Genomic DNA, 20,008 nt, shown 5'->3' on the forward strand with positions numbered 1-20,008 from the left:
GGCCCCGCGGAGCCCGCGCGGGGCTCGGTGCCCTGGGCGGGGGGCGGCCCCGGCGCGTCGCCACGGCCACGGGTGTGGGCGCGTTCGCGGCGCACAAAGGCGCCCGGCCCGGCCCGCGCTCCCGGGGCCGCCGCTCGCGCCGCCCAGAGGTCCGGGGGCCGCGGGGGGCCGGGGTGACCGCGGGCCCCGCTCGGGCGCTTGCGGCCTCTGCCACCCCCAGCGCGTGCTCCCGGCCCCGCTTTGGGTGCTAAAGCCCTCACAGAGGCGCCTGGAGAACTTCTCCCCTCCGTAACGCCCGGTTGGGACGGGGCTGTTGGCGGCGGGGGGCTGCGGGGGCAGAACAGCGGCCGCTGCCGCGGAGCGGTCCCCGCGTGAGCGACGGGCCGGCGGGAGCCGCGGCCGAGGGCAGGAGAGCGGCGGCCTTGGAGCCCCCCGCGCGCGCCCGGCCCCCCGCTCTCGCTCCATCCGCTCCTGCCTTAGCCTGCGTGTTCTTTAAGACAAGATCAGGGCCTTGAAGCCTCCTGAGGGAGTCAGGCCAAGGGTCTGGGCCGCTCGGTCACGTCTGCGCTTTGTCTGTGATTTCCTGGAGTGCTCTGACAAAGAGCTGCGGTTCTGTCCTCTTGGGCTTGTCATAAGCGCGTTAAGCCCTTTGCCTTGGTGTTTTTCCTAGATGACTTGTCTCCATCTCTTTCTGCCTTGGCTGGTCTGTGCTGGGAATAGCTCTCATCTCTCTCTTTCCTCAGACAACGTGAAAGAGGTGAAGGAGCCAAGACACCGCAAAGACAACAGGCGCCCGGACCTGGAGATTTACAAGCCTGGCCTCTCGCGCCTGCGGAGCAAGCTCCCGCTGCCAAAGCCCGAGGCCTCCGAGAGGGAGAGGAGCAGGGCTGAGGAAGGCAAGGAAAGCTCCGGCAACCGAGATCCTTCTGCAGCAACTCCAGTCATGGAGGATTTCAGCAAAGGTGATGTCCACAAACAGAACGGCCCATTGCAGGTGGATGAAGAGACGGAGACCAAAGGCGGCCTCCTAAGGCAGGAGACCCCCTGCAAGGAGCCTGCTCCGGGTGAGTGGTGTCCCAAGGCCATCCGGAGAACCAAGAAGCCAGACCAGCAGATCTACCAGCCTGGGAAACGCCTGCATTCACTTGCCAAAGAATCGGCCCTCCAGCCGGCTAATGAAGACATTGTCACTAAGATGCAGCAGCTGAAAGTTGAGGGAGATGAAGAGACTGAGAAAGCAGCTGGAAAAGACAACATCAGGAGAAGCAAATCAAGCAGAGGGGATAGAGAGGGAAGCCTGACAGGGGAAGGAGTGAAAGCTGTAAAGGGAGAGAAAGGAAGACGGATGGACCGAAGCGACAGGATGAGGAGAGCGAGCGAGGAGCTGCTGCAGGGCAAGCTGAGCTCTACGAAGCGCTACTCGCGCTCCGACAAGCGCCGGAGCCGCTACCGCACGTGCAGCACGAGCTCCGCGGGCAGCAACAACAGCGCGGACGGAGCCCCGCTCGTGGACGGCGTGGAGCGGCGGCAGGAGTGCGCCAGGGAGCGGGCGCGCGCCAGGAAGCAGCTCTCCGCCTCCTCCACCGACTCCCTGGACGACGACAGGCTCGACGAGGCAGAGGCCTACGGCTCTAGCAGGAATTCGGAGAGGAAGAAGCGCTCGGAGCAGAGTTGGGGCTCTAGGAGCGAGAGCGAGTGGAGCAGCAACGGCAGGGAAGCCAAGGGAGCCTTTCGTGTCACCTTCGACAACAAGGCTGTAAACAGAGACACGGGCCTGTCGGAAATGGAGAAAAAAAAGCCCCAGAAGGCGTTTGTTAGTTGTAAGGACTCGGAGACTTTGGAAGCGAGAGGCCAGAGCAGAGAGCCGCAAGGCCGGGGCCGGGGGATTCTGTTCCTGCCGGCCAACACGGACCTCTCAGCGAGCGCCGCCGGCTCCCCCGACACTGCTCACCCGGGCCCCCGGCTCCTGCTTGCCGGTGCTGGGGGAAAAGGGCCCCGGAGCCGGGGCCGCGGCGGCGCTGCCCGCAGGCTCTGGGACCCCAACAACCCGGAGCAGAAGCCGGCGCTCAAGAGCCCCAGCGCGCAGCTCCACTTCCTGGACACGGACGATGAAGTGAGCCCCACGTCGTGGGGGGAGGCCCGCCAGGCCCAGACATCCTACTATAAGTTCCAAAACTCTGACAACCCCTACTATTACCCCCGGGCCGCCGGCCAAGGCCCCCAGTATCCTTACGGCGGGTACTCCCTGCAGTATCCCATGGGCCCAAGCAATGGGGTGTACCCGGGAGCCTACTACCCTGGCTATCCCAGCCAGGCCGGGCAGTTCATCTGCAGCCCGCTCCCTCCGGCTCCCCTGAGTGCTGAGATGGAGCAGCAGATGCGGAACATGCAGCAGCAGGAGCTCAGCAAACTCCTCCGCGAGGCTGCCAACCAGGAGCAGCAGCTCAGCAACCTGCTTTCCCGGGACCGCATCAGCCCCGAGGGGCTGGAGAAGATGGCCCAGCTGAGGTTTGTAGCAGAGGTGGGGGGTGACAGGCTCATTCCCAGGGTGGACTCCTGCAGGAGCGTTATCCGGAGTGCGAGGTCTTCCTGGAGACCTGGCAGACCGAGGCTGTTGTGTCTCTGAGCGATGGGACGGTGGTGGCTGCTCAGCTTTTGATGTGCTGCAGCCTGTGCTTGTCATGTGCCCAAGGTGGGCGAGTGTCAGAAGAAAACTCCAGGTGAAGATGCCGTTCGGCTGGGCTGGGAGCTGAGCTGGGGCTGCTTGTGCCTGTGGCATCAGGGACACTTGATCCTGGCGATCAGGGGCTCCGGGGAGCAGGACACGTGCCCAGAGCTCCAGCTTCCTGGGGCTGGTCCCTGTGGCTTCAGTGCTCCCGTGTCCTTTCCGTGTGCTCCAGCAGAGTTCTTTCCCATTCCCTGGTTATCTGCTTTTTCATTTGTGTTGTGACCTTTGGAGCCTGGAGTTGCCGGCTCGCGCAGCGTCCTATGTTCCCAGGGCTCTGTGGTGGTAACAGCACCAGCGTTTATAAGATTTATCCTTGATGCTGTTCAGGTCTGGCACGGTCTCAGAGTAGCCTGGTGATGCCAGCCAGCAGGCAGGAGGTGACACTGGTGCCCTGGAGGGCAGGTAGCTGTAGCAGCAGTTTCTACTTGGCATCTTATGACCTCTGTGTCTCCAAGCCTCCTCAGAGATGTATTTTGGGAGCTGACTGGCAGCCAGGCTAGCAGAGGAACTGAGTGCAGGGCTTCTTTCATGTTTGGTGGCCCTGCATAGACACTGCAGCCTGGCTTGGGTTTAGACCCTTTACTTTGTTCTACTGTTAATGTCCTCTCTGATATCCAAAGTGTTTCAGGGGACTGGCTGCCAGAGCAGTAACCGCAGAGGATCCCCTTGTCACAACTGTCCCCAGTGCTGAGCCCAATTTCTGGCCTGCCTGGCTCGGCGCAGGAATTTTGCTCTGCTCTCTGGGCAAGGCTGTAGGTTGCTGGCCAAGGGAATGTGATTTCTTCTACTTTGAGACTTTATATGCTTCAGGTGTAACATTCTTGGCCTTTGGTCATCTTTGGAAAGTAAAAGAGTTGGCCCGTTTTTGCCAGAGAAAGCTCTCAGTTTTGGTTATTAGCTGAGCAGAAGGGAGGTGGGTTTTGTTTCAAAGGCAGGACCTCTCCTGCTCTCTGCATTCTCTGGTGCTCATTCCTGCCCTTAGCAACTTTGGGCTCAGGAGGAGCAGGGTCGGGGCTCAAGCAGAAGCAGATCAGGTTGTTTTGGCAGTTTGCTCTCTTGTGTTGGAGTCTAGAGACATCTGTGCCCTGATGTTCCCGGTGGCAGAGCAGGATCTCCTTGCTCTTTGCCAGAGGAACTCCCAGAAAAGGGAGATGCTCCTTTCACATTTACTTTCCTGGTCAGGAGGGGTGTCTGTTTGCCATAGCCTCCATCTCTGTCTCTCTAGGATGCATGTTGGAGCATCAGTTTGCTATAAGAGCATGGGCTGGGCGACGTGGTGTCTCGTGTTTGCTGGAGGAGAAGCTGCAGGTGCCTCAGCACGTGTTCCCTGGCAGCTCGCGCCGGGGCCGGGCCGTTGCTGTTGTGCTGACTGCGTTTCGCTCTAGGGTGGAGATGCTGCAGTTGTACGAACGGTGCCTCCTGATGGATATCGAGTTCTCCGATACCCAGAACGTGGACCAGCTGCTGTGGAAAAACGCCTTCTACCAGGTGATCGAGAAGTTCCGGCAGCTGCTCAAGGACCCGCTGGGGGAAAATGGGCAAGAAATCCGTAACAAACTGCTCCAGCTTCTGGATGAGGTATGAAGAGAAATGTGTCTCCAAACCCTCTTAGACCTTTGGGTGGGTTTGTCTTGTGCTGACAGAGCTGGGTGACCAGCTCGCTGCGATCTTCCACATATCTATGTGCCTTATGCCAAGAGAAGGATGCTCTTGATGTCCCTCTTTGAGCAGGGGGGTTGGACTAGATGATCTCCAGAGGTCCTTCCAGGCTCAACCGTTCTGTGATTCTGTGAATATGGTTAGTGTTCCAAGCCTAGGTCCAGGTGGATATTTGTTGCTGTGTAAACCAGGCTCCTTTAGTTTGTTCTATGTTGATAAGAAATTAGTTTAAGCTAAAATGAAATGAACTTCCTAGAGTGGAAATAAATATGGAGGTGTTTGTGCCACCATTATCAAATTTACTTCAAAATTGTTCCGCTGACCTGTGCGTCTCAGCTGCTTGTTTGCAATACGTAGGCCAAAAGATCTAAAAGGAAATGTTCCACAAAGTTACGTTGGAGGGCTTTAGACTAATCTTCTGATTCACATAGGACTGTGGCTAACCCTGTATTGGGTCTATTTTGACTTAATTTAGCTAAGTTGTGGAAACCTCCAAGGACAGAGATCCCCTGACCTCTTTGCCTTTTTTCTGACGGAACACAGCCCAAAACTCAGGGAGAAGTACCTTTTTTTTTTTTTTTTTTTTTTTCCCCCCTTGCATGTAGCAGGGATGGAATGGTGATACTGCTCTTACCAGAAATATCCTAACAGCCAAATGTGTGGGTGTTTTGCAGGGCACATCTTTTTTCGATGGCCTGCTGCAGAAGCTGCAGGTGTCATACCAGTTCAAGGTGGAGGACTACATGGATGGCATGGTCCTCCGCACTAAACCCCTGCGAAAAATGGTAGGTTGGCTTCTTCCTGAAGGCATCTCATCCTGCTCTTTGCACTAAACTCACCACCAGTGTGCTGTCCCAGCCGAGCAGTGGGCAGCTGTGCTCCAAGCAGATACCCATATGTCTGCAGGGGAACCTCTCAGTTAGAGACATTAATTCTCTGTTAGAGACATTAACTGTCCCCGTGCATTAATATTTCTTGGCCTTTTCAAGGAGTCTTTTCATGCATCAATTCTGTCCCCTGGGCTCCTTACCTGCTTCCTGTGACCAGGGCTAGCAAAGAGAAGGAAGTGTTGGAGCAGCTCATCCTGGCTGCTCTCTCCAGACACATGGAGGAGAAGAAGGTGCTCAGGAGTAGCCAGCATGGATTCACCAAGGGGAAATCCTGCTTGACTAACCTGATCACCTTCTACGAAGGAATATCTAGCTGGATAGATGAGGGCAGAGCAGTAGATGTGGTCTATCTGGATTTGAGCAAGGCTTTTGACACTGTCCCTCACAGCATCCTCCTGGGCAAGCTCCGAAGGTGTGGGATAGATGAGTGGACGGGGAGGTGGATTAGGAATTGGCTCGATGGCAGGGTGCAGAGAGTGGTTGTCAATGGTGTGGAGTCCAGCTGGAGGCCTGTACTTAGTGGTGTCCCCCAGGGATCAGTTCTCGGTCCGGTCCTGTTCAACTTATTCATTAATGACCTGGATGAAGGGCTGGAGTGCTCCCTCAGCAAGTTTGCCGACGATACCAAACTGGGTGGAGTAGCTGATAGCCCTGAGGGCTGTGCTGCCATCCAGAGGGACCTGGACAGACTGGAGGACTGGGCGGCGAGAAACCTCATGAGGTTCAACAAGGGCAAGTGCAAGGTCCTGCACTTGGGGAGGAATAACCCTGGACACCAGTACAGATTAGGGGTGGACCTGCTGGAGAGCAGCCCCGCAGAGAGGGACCTGGGTGTCATGGTGGACGACAAGTTGACCATGAGGCAGCAGTGTGCCCTGGTGGCCAAGAAGGCCAACGGGATCCTGGGGTGCATTAAGAAAAGCGTCTCCAGCAGGTCGAGGGAAGTGATCATCCCCCTCTACTCAGCCCTGGTGAGGCCACATCTGGAGTACTGCGTCCAGTTCTGGGCTCCCCAGTACAAGAGGGATGTGGAGCTGCTGGAGAGAGTCCAGCGCAGGGCTACCAGGATGATCAGGGGCCTGGAACATCTACCATATGAACAAAGGCTGAGAGAGCTGGGCCTGTTCAGCCTGGAGAAGAGGAGGCTGAGGGGGGACCTGATCAGCGTGTATAAATACCTCAAGGGAGGCAGTGAGGAGGAGGGGGGCAGCCTCTTTTCAGTGGTGGGCAGGGATAGGACTAGAGGAAATGGCTTCAAACTGAAGCATCGGAAGTTCCACAGGAACTTAAGGAAGCATTTCTTCACTGTGAGGGTGACAAAGCACTGGAACAGGCTGCCCAGAGAGGTTGTGGAGTCTCCTTCTTTGGAGATCTTTAAAACCCGCTTGGATGCAGCCCTGTGCCACGTGCTCTAGGTGACCCTGCGTGAGCAGGGGGGTTGGACTCGATGACCTCTGAGGTCCCTTCCAACCTTCGGCATTCTATGATTCTATGATTCTATGAAAGGTACCCCGTTTTTAGCCTTGGTATTGAACATCTATTTCTGTCCTTAGAATGCAGAACAGCAAACAAGGAAAGCAAACAGTTGTGCTGTCTCCACGGTGCTTGACAGTTTATTGCCCAAGTTGCCATTGCAGTGTGAGGGACAGCTGGGAAAGGGTATTTTAGTCCAGCTCCGTTCCAAGCTAGATGTATCCCTGCCTCAGCTGTCACTTTCAGAGAGCTCATGGGCTGAATGAGCTACCAAGTTCTCCTGTCCGTGAGATGTGTGCTGAATGTTTCTGGTTTTGCCCAGGTGAAGTACGCGCTCATCAGTGCCCAGAGGTGCATGATTTGTCAGGGGGACATTTGCCGCTACAGAGAGCAAGCGAACGACACGGCCAACTACGGGAAAGCACGCAGGTACTGTACTGCTCGCCGTGGCCCCGGGCACGGCTGCTCCTCTGCTTCCCTGCAGGGATGCAGCTCCTTGCAGGTTTCGACTTGCCTCTTCCTAAAGGAGTGTTTCCATGCCCTTTTATTTTGTCCTGGTCATGTGAGGTTGTAGGATGTGGATGTGTAGCTGTCTGTCCCAGAAAGCAAGTCAGCAATTGCAGTCTTCCTCCATCCCCATACGTGGTCCCGTGCTGATGCTGTGGCAGACTAGCTGTGGGACTTGGTACTGTATGGTAGCTTCTCAGTGAGGAGAGGATTCCATGTCCATCTGCCCACATTCTGACAGCCTTAGGAATTTGGGGCATTTGTTCTTTCACTCTTATTTTGTATAGTCCTTTTTTTTTCTAGAATCCAGGCAGAGTGTTGGTTTCTGTAGCAGGTGGAGCAAAGAGTGGGGAGGAAGGAGCCTAGTGTGGGACATGGAGCCCTGAGGTCTGGAGACTTGGAGAGCAGAGCAGGCAGAGCTGCTGAATTTGGGGCCTGCAGACATCGTGGAGTATGGTGGTGATTCCAGGTTCTGGAGAGAACTTGGTCTGTCTGAACAGGGTCAATAGATACGTGTGACACAGTGTAAGCTGGAAAGTAAGACTGAGGGAAAAGAGGGAGGGAGGGAGGGAAGCAGAGGCATGAATGGACTGCCCCTGAACTGACATCCCTTCCCTTAGGGTGAATTAGTATCCTGCAAATATTGGGAATGAGATAAACAACCGAGAAGGTTTGGTCCCAGCTGCCATGGAGTTAAAAAGCAGATGGGGAGACAAATGTTCCCTGATTAGTCTGTCCTGTGTTCCTAGGCTGCTCTGGGGACAATGGTTGCTGGCTCTGGCTAAATGTTTGTCTTTAGGCTGAGTCAAGACAAGTTCTTTGTCCAGATGCATCTGCCAGTTTTCCTTGTCTTGACACTGTGTCGCAGGGGCCTGGCATGGGCACTGCACTCTCTCACAGGCAGAGGGCACTTGTGCCTGGTCGCTACAGGGCTGCCCGTGCTGTGGGGGGAATCCTGTACCCATACAGTGGCCGGGGTGGGTTGATGGCCTTTCAGTAACTCCTGCTGCTTCCTCCCTTCCTCAGCTGGTACCTGAAGGCTCAGCAAATTGCTCCCAAGAACGGCCGACCCTACAACCAGCTGGCCCTGCTGGCCATCTACACGGTAAGCGACTCGTGACGCCGGGATGCAGCCAGGGTGGGGAGAGCCCCGAAGACTGTTTGGGGAGTCCGGCTGATGGAGAAAAACACTGCTTCTGGCAACGCTTGAAGATGATTTAATTGCAGGGAAAGGAGAAGAAAAGAAATAAAGAAAAAGCTGTTGGCAGGGTGGGCTCTGCTGATTGCAGCTATTGCAGCTGCTGGCAGCTTTGTTACCTGCTGGAGTACTGTGTATCTCTGAGAAGTTTGGGGACTGTTCTGAAGGCTATTGGGGCTGTTGTGGCAGCCCAGAGGGCCAGCAGCTTGCCAGGAGAAGGAGGTGCCTTATCAGGATGGTGTCTGCAGGCAGCCTGTGGGAGAGAAAATGCAGAGAGGTTGCTCCAGTGTGAGGGGATTAAGCCCAGTGACAGGGTGTGGTGAGGACAGCATCCTGCACTGCCAGTGGCAGGAGTCTGGCAAGGTCTTCAGTCTTCCTGGACCTCTGCTTTTTGTAAAATTTGAAGGAGTCATTTCTTATTCATAGCGCCGTTGAAAAGAGTTGAAAAGCCCCAAAGCATCCTCAGTTCAGTCTGTTTTACTGTCCCACTTTGCCATGATGTTTGCTCATGGACTGTGTTGTTAGTGTGAGGCCAGGGCAAGCAAGTGTGGAGGCTGCGGTGTCATCTGCAGGGTGCTCCTAACCCGGCCAAAACACCCCTGCTCTGCTGACTGTGTCGGCAGTTGGGAAGCTGAGGGGAGAGTCCAGGGCCCTGCCTGTCCATAGAGCTGCTCTTGCTCTGAATGTCCCAGGCAAATGTATTAAAGGAGAGGGAAGGTGAAGTGTGTGGAGACTTGGCCTAAATGCTCCAGAATAAGGACAGATTCTGGTTGTGTCTTTGCAGAGGAGAAAACTGGATGCCGTCTATTACTACATGCGCAGTCTGGCTGCTAGCAACCCCATCCTCACGGCCAAGGAGAGCCTCATGAGTCTGTTTGAAGAGACAAAACGCAAGGTGAGGCTTGGAGCTGAGCTGGATGCTGCAGCTGCCTGTGCTGGCTCTTCTGTGCTGGAGAGCTGTGATCCAGAGCAGAGGCTTTTGGCAGGGGCTTTTGGACTTGGAGTCACTGCTTATCTAGTTCTGAGAAATCCACTTTGGGAGTCGGAGGAGAGGCACAGCCTCTGAAATGATGGCTCCTCTCTGCATCTCCTCAAAGTTGTTTATGTTTTGGGGAGACAGTGGAACCTCTTGTTTCTGGATCACTGTAACACAGCCAGGCTCAGCAAGGGCTTGTTGGATTTTGGAGGGTGGCTTTGGCATGGTCAGTGCCACATCCCACAGATGCCCGTGTGAGCAAGAAAGGTTTAAATCCCTCTGTGCATTAGAGGTTCACCTCAAATAAAAGCTTCAGCATGCTGGTTCATACTGCTGAGATTAGACATTGCCTTTCTTGATTCAGGGTAAAAACTTGAATTTTAGAGGTTTGAAAAAACCTCTAAAAAACCTCTCACCTGTACTATTCTATAGTGTCAGAAGCCAAATTGGAGACCTTGCAGTGGGTTACTGTAGTTTGTAAGCTGGAGGAAGACTCTTTGTAAATGCAACAACTCATTCTTCCTGAATATTAATCCCCTGGTGGGGCTCTGAATCTGCCCTGTTGCACAGGCTGAGCAGCTGGAGCAGAAGAAGCATCAGGTGCTGGAGCTGAGCCCCAGCTGCCGGGGAAAGGGCAAGAAGTCCACGTTCCGACAAGTCGGAGATGATGCCACGCGGCTGGAGATCTGGATTCATCCCTCCCACCCCCGCTCCTCCCAGGGCCACGAGTCCGGCCGGGATTCTGAGCAGGACAACGGTCTTGGGAACCTCAGCCCCAGCGACGTGAGTACTGCAGGACGCGGCGGTTGCCTTTGGTGTCATGTGTTTGGAATGCAGTTGAATGACACTGGATCTGTTTTGCTTTCCTGTTGCTAAATTTTCCAGTGTTTTGGCTTCTCCTATGGGAGCTGTGCCTGGGTCAGGCTGAAGAGCTGGTGACCTTGTGCCTCTCATGTTTAAAGCATGTTATTACCATCCGTTTCTTGGCAGCGCATGCTGGCGTGGCTGATACGGAATAGGAAAGGCACAAACAGAAGATGCAGTGAAATGCGTGGCTGAAGGCTCTAATGTGGGTGAGGTTGCTGGTGGGAAGTGAGGTCAGGTGCTGAAGAGCAGAGTTCACAGCGATTCTGGGAGCTCTGAGGCTTGTTCTGGAAGTGGGTCACTTGTGCCGATGCCAGATGATTGGAGATTTGTGCTGGGAACATGAAAACGATAGTTTTAATTTCCAGTGTAGGTGTTAGTGTTTGCCTTGTTGGTATTTCCTTTTAGACTGCAAGGGAAAAAAAGCTTTCCAAACTACTTCCTTTCATCTGCAGGGGGGAAAAAAAAAAAAAAGACTGACAGCAGCTCTCATGTCTGTCGAAGCTGTGTACCTTGCAAGAGGAGCCCAAGTGAACTCTGTTTGTGAGGAACATGTGGGAATGCAGGCGAAGGCAGCCCATGGTTGGGAGCTCATCCTCCAGGAATCCTCGCCCTGTTTTGGCACACGCAGCCTGCAAGGGAACTTGCCAGGGAGCTCTGGGCTGCCTGTCCTAAAATGGCTGTTAGGGATGTAAGTTTAGCAGAACTGGGAAGACCTTCCGTGCGTGCTGCGGGGCCCAGAGCTTCTTGGAGATTACTGCATTTTTGTAACTAGCTTGTGACTTCAGCTGGGTGGAACTGGGCTGAAGTCTTAACGTTTTGGAAGTTAAGCTCTGGCACGTCACCGCTGTAGCATTTTTGAGATGTTACTGCCCTTGATTGTTTTCCTTCTGCTCAGCTTCTCTTCTGGGAGACCTTTGCTTCCTCAGCAGCACTGGAAGGAGCGTGTACCAAGCTGTAGCCTCTGTAAATCATTGATGAAGATGGTTTGACATAAGATGCTGCTGTTTGGAGGCACCGGGAGTCTTGAGGCACCTCTGCAGCCCTCCAGCATGAGGTGGTGTAGCTGCTGGCAAAGCTGGAGGCAGTAGTAGCTTGTTGTTCACAGTGCAGTGATGTTTGCTAGAGCTTGCCCTGCTCTGCTCGTGGAAGGGCTCTGCTCTCAGACTTGTACCCTTAGTCTGGGATTCCTCATCTCTTTAAAAAGCTGCTCTGTAGAAACCTTTCTGCTCTCAGACCGACATGCTCATAAATGGAGCAGCAAAAGGGATGGAGGGAGCGGGTTTGGGTGCTGATTTTGGCAGCCAGGGTGTTTCTCCTGGAGTTGCCTGCGCGCTGCAGCATGCTGCCCTCCCTGCGTTAGCGCAGCTGCTCGCGGGGCTGCAGCGCGACCGCGTCGCCCAACTGCTCGAGAGTAAAAATAACCAGGCGAAAAAGAAACTGGAAGCCTGTGTCGCTGGGCAGGTTTCTGAGCTGCGGCCTGAAACGGCAAGAGCTCTTCCTCACCTCGCCTGGAGCTCGCAGGGAGCCGAGCCGCCGGGGTGCTGCCGCTGTGTGGCACTGTTTGCCCTCCGAAGGGCCCTGCCTGCGCCCGCGCAGCCCGCCGGCCTGGTGCTCATCCTGGCAGCACCGCAGCCCCGCACAGGTAGGATGGAAGGGAGCAGCCCTGCTCCTGGGGGATGTGTTCCCCTCGTGACGTGTCGTTTTAAGGAACTGAGTCTAAACTGTTTCGTTGGCTCCCTGGTTCCCTCCTGGTCAGCTTTAGCTCGGGAAAAAGACCGAGACAAATGGTGCTCGCCCGGTTATACCGACGGCTCTACGGGAAGCTTCTTGGGCGTGGGGCTTTATGGTAACTGCTGGTTCAGGGCCAGAGAAGGGAATTTAACGGGGTGGAAGGGGAACGCACCTGCTTTCACAAGCAGTTGTAACACCTGTATAGAGCCGAACAGCTCGGGACGTGAACAGGGCAGAGATGTAGGAGGGCGCCCCTCAAACCGTTCGTACAGAAGCTGCTGCTCCAGGTCCAGCCCAAGCCAAAGTGATGAATGATTTTGTCCTGGGGGTGAACTGGCTGTTTGGTAGGCAGCGTGGAGCTGGCTTGGGAGGATTTCTGCTCCAGGTGGTCAGTCCCTCCACGGCCAAGGTGTTTAGCTGCCCGTGCCGCGTGGTGCCTGCTCGGCAGGGCGACCCTGCCTGAACACGACCCTCCCGGGATCCGCAGATCCGCAGTCTGCAGCGTGCAAACGTGTGCCTGTTCAGCACTCATTTGCACTTCCTTTCTTTGTGCTGACTATAATGCAGAGCTCATTACTTTCTTTCCAGGTCAGGCAGCAGTTGCATGCAGCTAGTGTGGTGGGGAGGCTGCAGGAGCCGCTGCCTGCTCTAGGTGTTGCTGTGACGAGCAGAGGTGACACGTGGCGCTGGTAGTTTGCCTCTGCACTGTACGTTCAGGTTGAGTTTTGGCATAGCTGCTTCTTCCACTGTTTTCTACATCCTGTTTTCTAGGAAGACACAGAATTTCAGGAATGCACCATCAGTCCACACCAAGGAGCGTGCCTCTGCGTTTGGCCCCTTTCTCAGTGATGAGATTTGGCACTGCTGGCATGGAGGGCATCCTCTTTCACTGGGACTATTTCAAAACAGTCCGCAGAAGTATTTGGGTTGCAGCTTGCCCTTTTAGGGCCGTGTCCGTTATGCCTGGCGCCTTTGGGGGTTTCATTCTGTGAGTTCTTGTAGCTGTGCTCTGCGGTCTCCTGTCCGTTGACTGTTTCCAGGCGTGTGATGATGTGAAAGTCCAGGCTGCCCTGGTTACCTGAAAACATTAGGTGGCTTTGGGTAAGATTCCAGTAAGAATTTCTCATCCCCTCAAAAAAAAGGAATCAATGAGCAGCTCTTTCTTTTCTTCAAAAAGGCCCTGGGATGGCAAAGGGAGCTGAAGAGCTGGCTCCTATTTCTTCTCTGCCAGTGGTTTCGTTTGCCTTGGCTCTGTATTGATCTTAAATCTGATAGTACTGTATGCAGCTTACTGTGCAGGCTGTGAATTGGTAAAGTAAACAGGGCAAGCGTGCTGTCAATCTCTTGAGAAAGTGTTAATATTACACTGAGTTTGAGATTTTAATCACCCCTGTCAGGAAATGCTGAGTTACGGTTCCCACAGTCGCTCTTGCCCTGCTGCCGGCGCTCTGCAGTAGACACTTCCGCGTGCGCTCGCGCCGCGCGCATTCCCGCCCCGGCATTGCTCCGGAGGCTGCGAAGATTAGGGAAGAGAGGCTCTCCCCGGGCACTGCAGTAATTAAATAATGCTTCTCTCCAGATGTCTGAACGCTTTATAATCATTAAAGAAGTAAGCCTCCCAGCCTCTCTTGGGAGAGGTCAACGTAGCAGAGCGATCAGGAGTTTGGTATGGCCACCCAAAAAGTACTTTGGAAAGCTGAAACCAGAATGAAGCTTTCTGGCTCCAGGAGCTTTCCCATTTCCACTGAGCCTGTTGGTTAGGGACAGGGTTGTTGCATTTCTCTGTCTCTGCATGGAGCAGGACCCCTTTGCAACAGCAGAGAAATTCTGGTGGGAGCATTAGCCGTGAAGCTCAGAGCAAGTTTTAACCTCTGTTTCTTTACACAATCCGTGTCAGCAACGGGGAGCACGGACAGCGCGTCACTGTTTCCACAGACGAGCAGTAATTATCACCAGCAAAACAGGAGAGCAAGGTCCCCTCTGCAGACTGAACCTAGGGGGTTTCTAACCTTCATTCCCACCTTGCTGCCTACCGTTCTCTTCCATGGAAGACGTTGTGCAAACAAGCGTCATTCCCTACTGGTAAGAGGGAATTGAGCATGTGGGGACAGGCCTGTGCCCAAGAGGGAGGCTGGCAATGCCACAAGCAGCGTGTGCCTTCAGGGCTCGTGGTCTTTCAGGTGAGCAATGTGACTCCCTTCTGGCCCCAGTGGTCTGTCTGCTTCCCCCAGGTCTTAGAAACCCCCCAGGTCTTAGAAACCCCCATCATTGAGTACCCAGGGCCATGGTCCTTCTCGGGAGCAGGGGGCCACTCTCTCCTTGAGGAAGGGGACGTTGTGGGAGTTGTCCCGCTTCCTTTTCCCCGTCTCAGGCCGGAGGTTGTTCAGCAGGGCTGGCTCGGGACCGTCTTCACATCCAGCTGGGGCTTTTTTTCTTTCCAAGATGAGACATTTCCAAGAGTTCTCAGCTTCTATCCTGATCAGTCCTTACCCCCGGCTTAGTTTTATTTCTGGCTGCCCGTCTGGCCCTTTCATCACGATGCTGTACGGGCAGCACTCACATCTCCAGCACCAGGGTGGGAAGTGGCACCTCTGTGACCAGCGGAGCAGCCAAGGCGCCGCCTTGGTGGCGGGCATGTGTCCTTGGTGGGACAGGGTCACTGTCCTGGTCGGCTCCTGCCTGTTTCACATCCGTTTTGCCTGGGCTGGTGGTTGGTTCTGCTCTGGGTGCTGGTTCCTCTTGGGCAGCGGCCACTCGGGTGGCTTTGCTGGCTCCTGTTTCTGGCTGGTTTCGGGTGGTGTAGCTGTTCCCCCGGGGAGCTGTCCCTCGTGTGGAGGAGAGGGCTGCTCGTAGGGATGGAGGCTCAGGGAGCCCCCGCGAGCCTGGCACTGCCCTGGGCCGCTCGTGGCAGGGGTCTGCGCTCAGCACCGGGGCTGCTCTGCCCCCCGTCAGGGCGAGGGGCCGGTGCCGCGTGTCGGGGTGCTACCACAGGGGTGCCCCGGGCGTGGAGACAGCCCCTCGCGCTCCCACCTGTCCTCATCCCGTGGCTCTTTCCCCTGGCATGGGACTAGGAGCAAGCAGCAGGCCGGGTGGAAGTGCAGCGTGGCTGTGAGGGCGGCCCTGCTTTCCCATCCTGCGCGCGGACACGAGGCTGCTCGGGCAGCTCCTCGTTTTGGGGGCGCCTGTGCCCAGGCTGCAGCCTCGCGGGCACCTCAGTCGTGCCGCACTGAGCTGCCAGCTCCGCTTTTCTCTCCTCTGGTGAGTCCCTCCTGACAGACATAGGAGGTCTCCCCATTTCCTGCCTCCTGGGATGTGGCGAGCGAAGTGCTCGGGATTATCCCATGGAGGCCGACCGGGCTGGCTGCCCTCCCTTCCCCAGCGCCCCCAGCCTGCGCATTCTCCTGGCTGCTTGCACCGATTTTATTCCCAACGTTACATTCCTGTACGGAGAGTGGGAAGCCTGGAGACCCAGCAGAGCAGCAGCGCCCGCAGGTGCCTTGGGGCTGTCTGCTGAGACTGTCGCTCGCATCTGTTCCCTGCCTGAGCTGTGCTGGAGCGGCGGCGGAGGGGTGTCCCCAAAGGGAGGACACACGCGGCCGTGTCCCCGCTGCTCTTGAGTGCCCACGTTGGCAGCAGGACACGTGCGGGGCCCTGCAGCTGCTCCCCGGGCCTTGTCGCAGCAAGGTGGTTTCTGTTGGGCTGGGAATCCGTGTCTGCTCTCCGCTTAGGAGCTCTGTGGCGCCTGCCTCACATCCTCTCATCCGTGTGCGTTGAGCTGCGGCCACCCTTGCTGAGAAGGGAGGGCAGAGCTCCCACACTGGCTTCGTTCTCCTTGCCCTCTTGTCTCGTATTTGGTCTTTGCAGTGCCGTGATCCGAGAGCTCTCCGTGGTGGGAAGGCAGCGCCAGCGGCCGCCCTCGTCCCTTCCCCTGCTCCCCACGTGGAAAAGCTGTGGGATCCTTAACTCAGGTGTCCAAAGCAAGGCTGGAGAGGGAGGAACAGGGAGCTTTCCCAGCCGGGCAGCCTCCCTTCCTCACCCTGCAAGCTTGCAGGAAGCTGGCGGCTTTGGTTACTCATTTGGGGAGGTCGAGACCAGGTCTATTTTTTTTTTTTCCTTTGTGTTTAGGAAACTGTTTAGAGCCCCTGCACGAGCAGGGGAGCAGGTGGCGTGCGAAGAGGCTGCTCGGCCTCTTTGCTGCCAGGCTCCCCGTACCCCCCTGCCCTGCCTCCGTGTGTGCAGCCTCCCTTTAGGCTGGCAGCGCGCGCGTTCCCAAGCGCCTTCCCCAGCCTGCAAACCCTCCCCGCCTCCTGGCGTGACCTCGGTCACCAAACCACCTTGGGGCTTTATTTTTACTCCAGCCGTTTAGTTTCGCGTGGTAGGGCTGGTTTCTTTCCCCTAACAGAGAGAAGCCTCTTCTGGGGAGGAAGTGAAGAGTGCCAGGCTGCAGTTGAAGCTGGTTACACGCTGAAACCACACTCCTAGCCTCACTGGGCTTGAGACGTGACATTCAGCCATGCAGCTAGCCCTGGTTTTTCTGCCCACTACTTCTTCACCCTCTCATATTCACACCTAGGGATTTTTTTTTAACTATATATTTTTTTTCCCTTCAAAATGCTGGTGAAATCCTCCTCTGCTCCTGTGCTAGAAACCCCAGCAGAGATGCTCCGTATGGACCCATGGTTGCTGCTCTGCAAAGCTCCTCCTTGCTGCTGCCCTGCCCTACCTGCCCCAGCTCCCTCGAGCCCGCGGCACCGGGTGAGCCCTACAACATGTGCACATGTGTCACCCGAACCCAGCACCACCCTTTCCAGCACAGCTCGACCTTTTGTCGCTACCTGGAAAGTGAAGGCCAAGCCATCAAGGAGAGTTTCCAGAAGCTGATGTTATTTTTTTTTAGTTTTTTAGACCGTGTTGGTGGTTTGTATTTAGCTATGACGTGCAAGGCAGGGACTAAAGTAGCCTGAAGGGCAGCGACACCGACACGTCCTCCTTCCAGCAACAGGCAGCTGGTGCTGTTGTGCTTTGAAGCATCGTGATGGATCAGAGGTGGGAGCTCTACAAGGGCATCAACGACTTAAACCCACACGAGGGGCTCTGCTATGCCCCAGCGCACAGAGAGGCTGTGGTGAGCGGAGCAAGGCTTCGACTCGAGCAAGCTTTTCATACTCCAAAACCGAGGATGATCATCCAGCAACCGCCTCTCCCTGTCATTCACTCTTTCCTCATTTCCTCTCCTGCTGGTGCTGATCAGCCCGGGATTTGTGTGTAACCAAACCCCCTCCTGCTGCTGCACATTAGCCCTTTCTCGTGGCAGCAGGGTTGATGATCCAGGCGCTGCACCGCGCTGCGGGGAGGGAGGGTTTGCAGCTCAGACGAGGTTGCTGCAGGAATTGGCAGGGCTGGTAAAGGAAGGAAAATGTCTAATAGCAGGGTTGGGAAATTTCCCAGAGCAGGGTGAAGGCTGTTAGCCTGATTTCTCTTGAGCTTTTTTTGTTAGTCTAACCTTGGTCTCTGTCTGAACTTGGTCCCGTCCAACTTTTTCTCCTCTCTGCTATGTGCTTTTTGGGATGGCACCTCTTATTCCACAGGCAAAACAATGATTTCTGCCCTGGGGAATGGGCAGTGTTTATTTCTTTTTTCGGTGTTGAATGAGCGGTTTCCAGACAGGTTCCATAGGCACCGTGGAGGTGGGTACTAGGAAAGAAACTTCCTTCCGGAGGATCAGGGAGTGGAACCTGCTCGAATCTGTGTCATTTCCTCTGGCCTTGGCTCTACTCTTCCTCCCCGGCAGCTTTTGTTGCCACGCGATTGGAAGTGGGGAGGGAGATGCCTTCATGCTCCGTGTAAGCTGTCCGGATGGAAGCGAAGGCTCTGGAATTACACGGCAAACGCTCCCCCTTCCTCGACCACCAGGACCTCTCCTGGTTGTGGAGAGCTGTTCTGAGTGCACACTGGCTGCCAGTGATGCTGCCATCCCCACTGGTGACACGTCTGGGAGCACAGGAGCGTGAAGAGAGGTGACAACTAATGACCTTCTGCAAGGCTCTGCCCCTGCTCCGCTTATTGTCCACGTGTCCTCTCTGCAGGCCTTTCTTCTGCCTTCCTAAGCCTTACAGGGTCAGATCTCTTCAGTTATTTTCCTTTCTTCGTTTCTTTGTGACTCCTTGGAGTTCTGATTACAGGCAAGTAAGGACTAGAGGCCTCGCAGCTTCCTCTTGCACGCTTGACCCCACCTGTGCCGTGGCAGTGCTGGAGGCTGACAACGCGCTGGGCTCTGCGAACAGGAGATCTCTCATGACCAGCACCCATCCCGCGTTCCTCGGTGTCAACTTTCTGCCTTAGGAAAGGCACGTCCTTCGCCCTGGGCAAGCAGGACACGTTTGGGTATTAGCTGCTTCTTGCTGCTTGGAGCTGCCTCGGTGCAAAACGCGCAGCCAGATGTACCCGATGGCCAAAGACCAGCTCCATCCCGTCCTCGGTCTCTCAGCACTTAACCAGATGTGGCCTCAAAGAGTTGAACATATGTCCTAAACGACCTGCAGCACCAAAGCCAATTTGTGCAAAGTTGTGTGCTGAAAGTTAACTTGATATCTCAGTGGAGGACTCTCTCTGGCATGTTTGCATAGATTCGTAGAGTTTAGGGCCAGCAGGGACCATTAGATCATCTGGTCTGATCTCCTGGATATCACAGGTACTTAAATTTCACCCCGCTACTCCTGTATGAAGCCAAATAACTTGTGTTTGGCTAAAGCAAAACCTCCAGAAAGACATCGAGTCTTGAGAATCCACCCTTTTCCTGGGAAGTTTTTGTTCCAGGGATAATTGTGCTGGTTCTGAAACCTTTGTGTGTTATTTCCACTGTGAACGTTTCTCACTTGTTCTCTGCTATTCTCCTAGTGTAAAGAGCTTTAAATACCACGGAGGCACTTTGCACTTGCAATCAAATCACCTCCCAGTCTTTCTGATACACTAAACAGATTGAGCTGTTTTAAGTTTTTCACGGCAAGCCATCATTTCTAGCCTTTGAATCACTTTTATGGCCATTTTCTGGCCTCTTTCCAGTTTTTCAGCATCCTTTTAAATATCCAGGCCCTAGAACTGAACGCAATATTTCAGTGTGAGTCTCGCCAGTGCCGTATAGAGAGGTAAAAGTGCCGGCCAGTGCCTGCTATCTGCTTGTACCTGCACGAGATGCATTAACCCTTTTCACCAGGTCTCACCCTGAGAGTGCAGCACCATAATCTCTAGAGCCTCTGCTTGGGGTGAAACCCTGGAGACTTAATCTACACCATCCCAGATATATAACAACACATCTAGAGGAGGAAAAAAAGCAGATTTTGAGCTGAGCGTTGTCACCTCGCTACATATGGCTTCTCCCATCTTCTTCTCAAAGGCAGTTTGTCGACAGAATTTATTTCCAGTTCGTTGCTGAAGATATTGCAAGCCTGTCTGTACCAACCCCTTTGCATTCAGCTCTCCAGTTCTCTAAAGACTGTTGCTTTTTAAGATGTGTTTAAGTTTAATTTATTTTTCAAGAACGTTGCATGTTGCTAATTTAAATGCTTTACAAGTGTCTCAGTATATTTATATGCATGTGATTTCTTATTCAACCAAACTTGTAATTTATTTGACCTGTTTTTCATCAACGAAAGCTTTTATTATTTAAAGAGGTGTGGTTATAGATCAAGCATTTGTTTCAGAGCCCATATAGCCTCCACTGCCTGATTCCCCTTTACTAAAGTGCACAGTTGTCTTGCCCATGTTTCTCCTCTCGTCTCTCTGCTACAGAAATGACGGGAAAAATCAGAAGGTCAGTGTTTTACTGAGGAGCTTCCTGAAAGCCTTGTTTTCTCCTGCTGAAATACTGACTTGTATGAGATGTGTTCAGGAGTTTAGATGTGTTCATGAGAAGTGTTCAGCTGTTGCAGGCCAGAAGACCAGGAACCTGCTTGAGTGCCTGAAGTTCTCTTTAGCTGTAG

The 20,008-nt window shown here is 54.6% G+C and overlaps 2 protein-coding genes across 2 annotated transcripts in view; one reads left to right on the top strand and one right to left on the bottom strand.

Moving 5' to 3' along the window:
- SRR (serine racemase) overlaps nucleotides 1–633 on the bottom strand; it is a 2,726-nt gene extending 2,093 nt beyond the window's left edge. The window contains exon 1 of the mRNA XM_026047940.1: nucleotides 511–633. Within this exon, the coding sequence (XP_025903725.1) occupies nucleotides 511–633 (123 nt within the window). The remainder of the gene's footprint in view (nucleotides 1–510) is intronic.
- Nucleotides 634–880: 247 nt separating this feature from the next.
- The window catches only part of SMG6 (SMG6, nonsense mediated mRNA decay factor), a 98,439-nt gene continuing 79,311 nt past the window's right edge, over nucleotides 881–20,008 (top strand). The window contains exons 1-7 of the mRNA XM_026047979.1: nucleotides 881–2,508; nucleotides 4,114–4,306; nucleotides 5,062–5,172; nucleotides 7,073–7,179; nucleotides 8,284–8,362; nucleotides 9,240–9,350; nucleotides 10,002–10,214. Coding sequence (XP_025903764.1) covers nucleotides 944–2,508; nucleotides 4,114–4,306; nucleotides 5,062–5,172; nucleotides 7,073–7,179; nucleotides 8,284–8,362; nucleotides 9,240–9,350; nucleotides 10,002–10,214 — 2,379 coding nt within the window. The 5' untranslated portion in view covers nucleotides 881–943. The remainder of the gene's footprint in view (nucleotides 2,509–4,113; nucleotides 4,307–5,061; nucleotides 5,173–7,072; nucleotides 7,180–8,283; nucleotides 8,363–9,239; nucleotides 9,351–10,001; nucleotides 10,215–20,008) is intronic.

Source organism: Nothoprocta perdicaria, unplaced genomic scaffold (genome assembly GCF_003342845.1).
Source record: "Nothoprocta perdicaria isolate Ctin4 unplaced genomic scaffold, notPer1 scaffold_50, whole genome shotgun sequence".
NCBI lineage: Eukaryota > Metazoa > Chordata > Aves > Tinamiformes > Tinamidae > Nothoprocta > Nothoprocta perdicaria.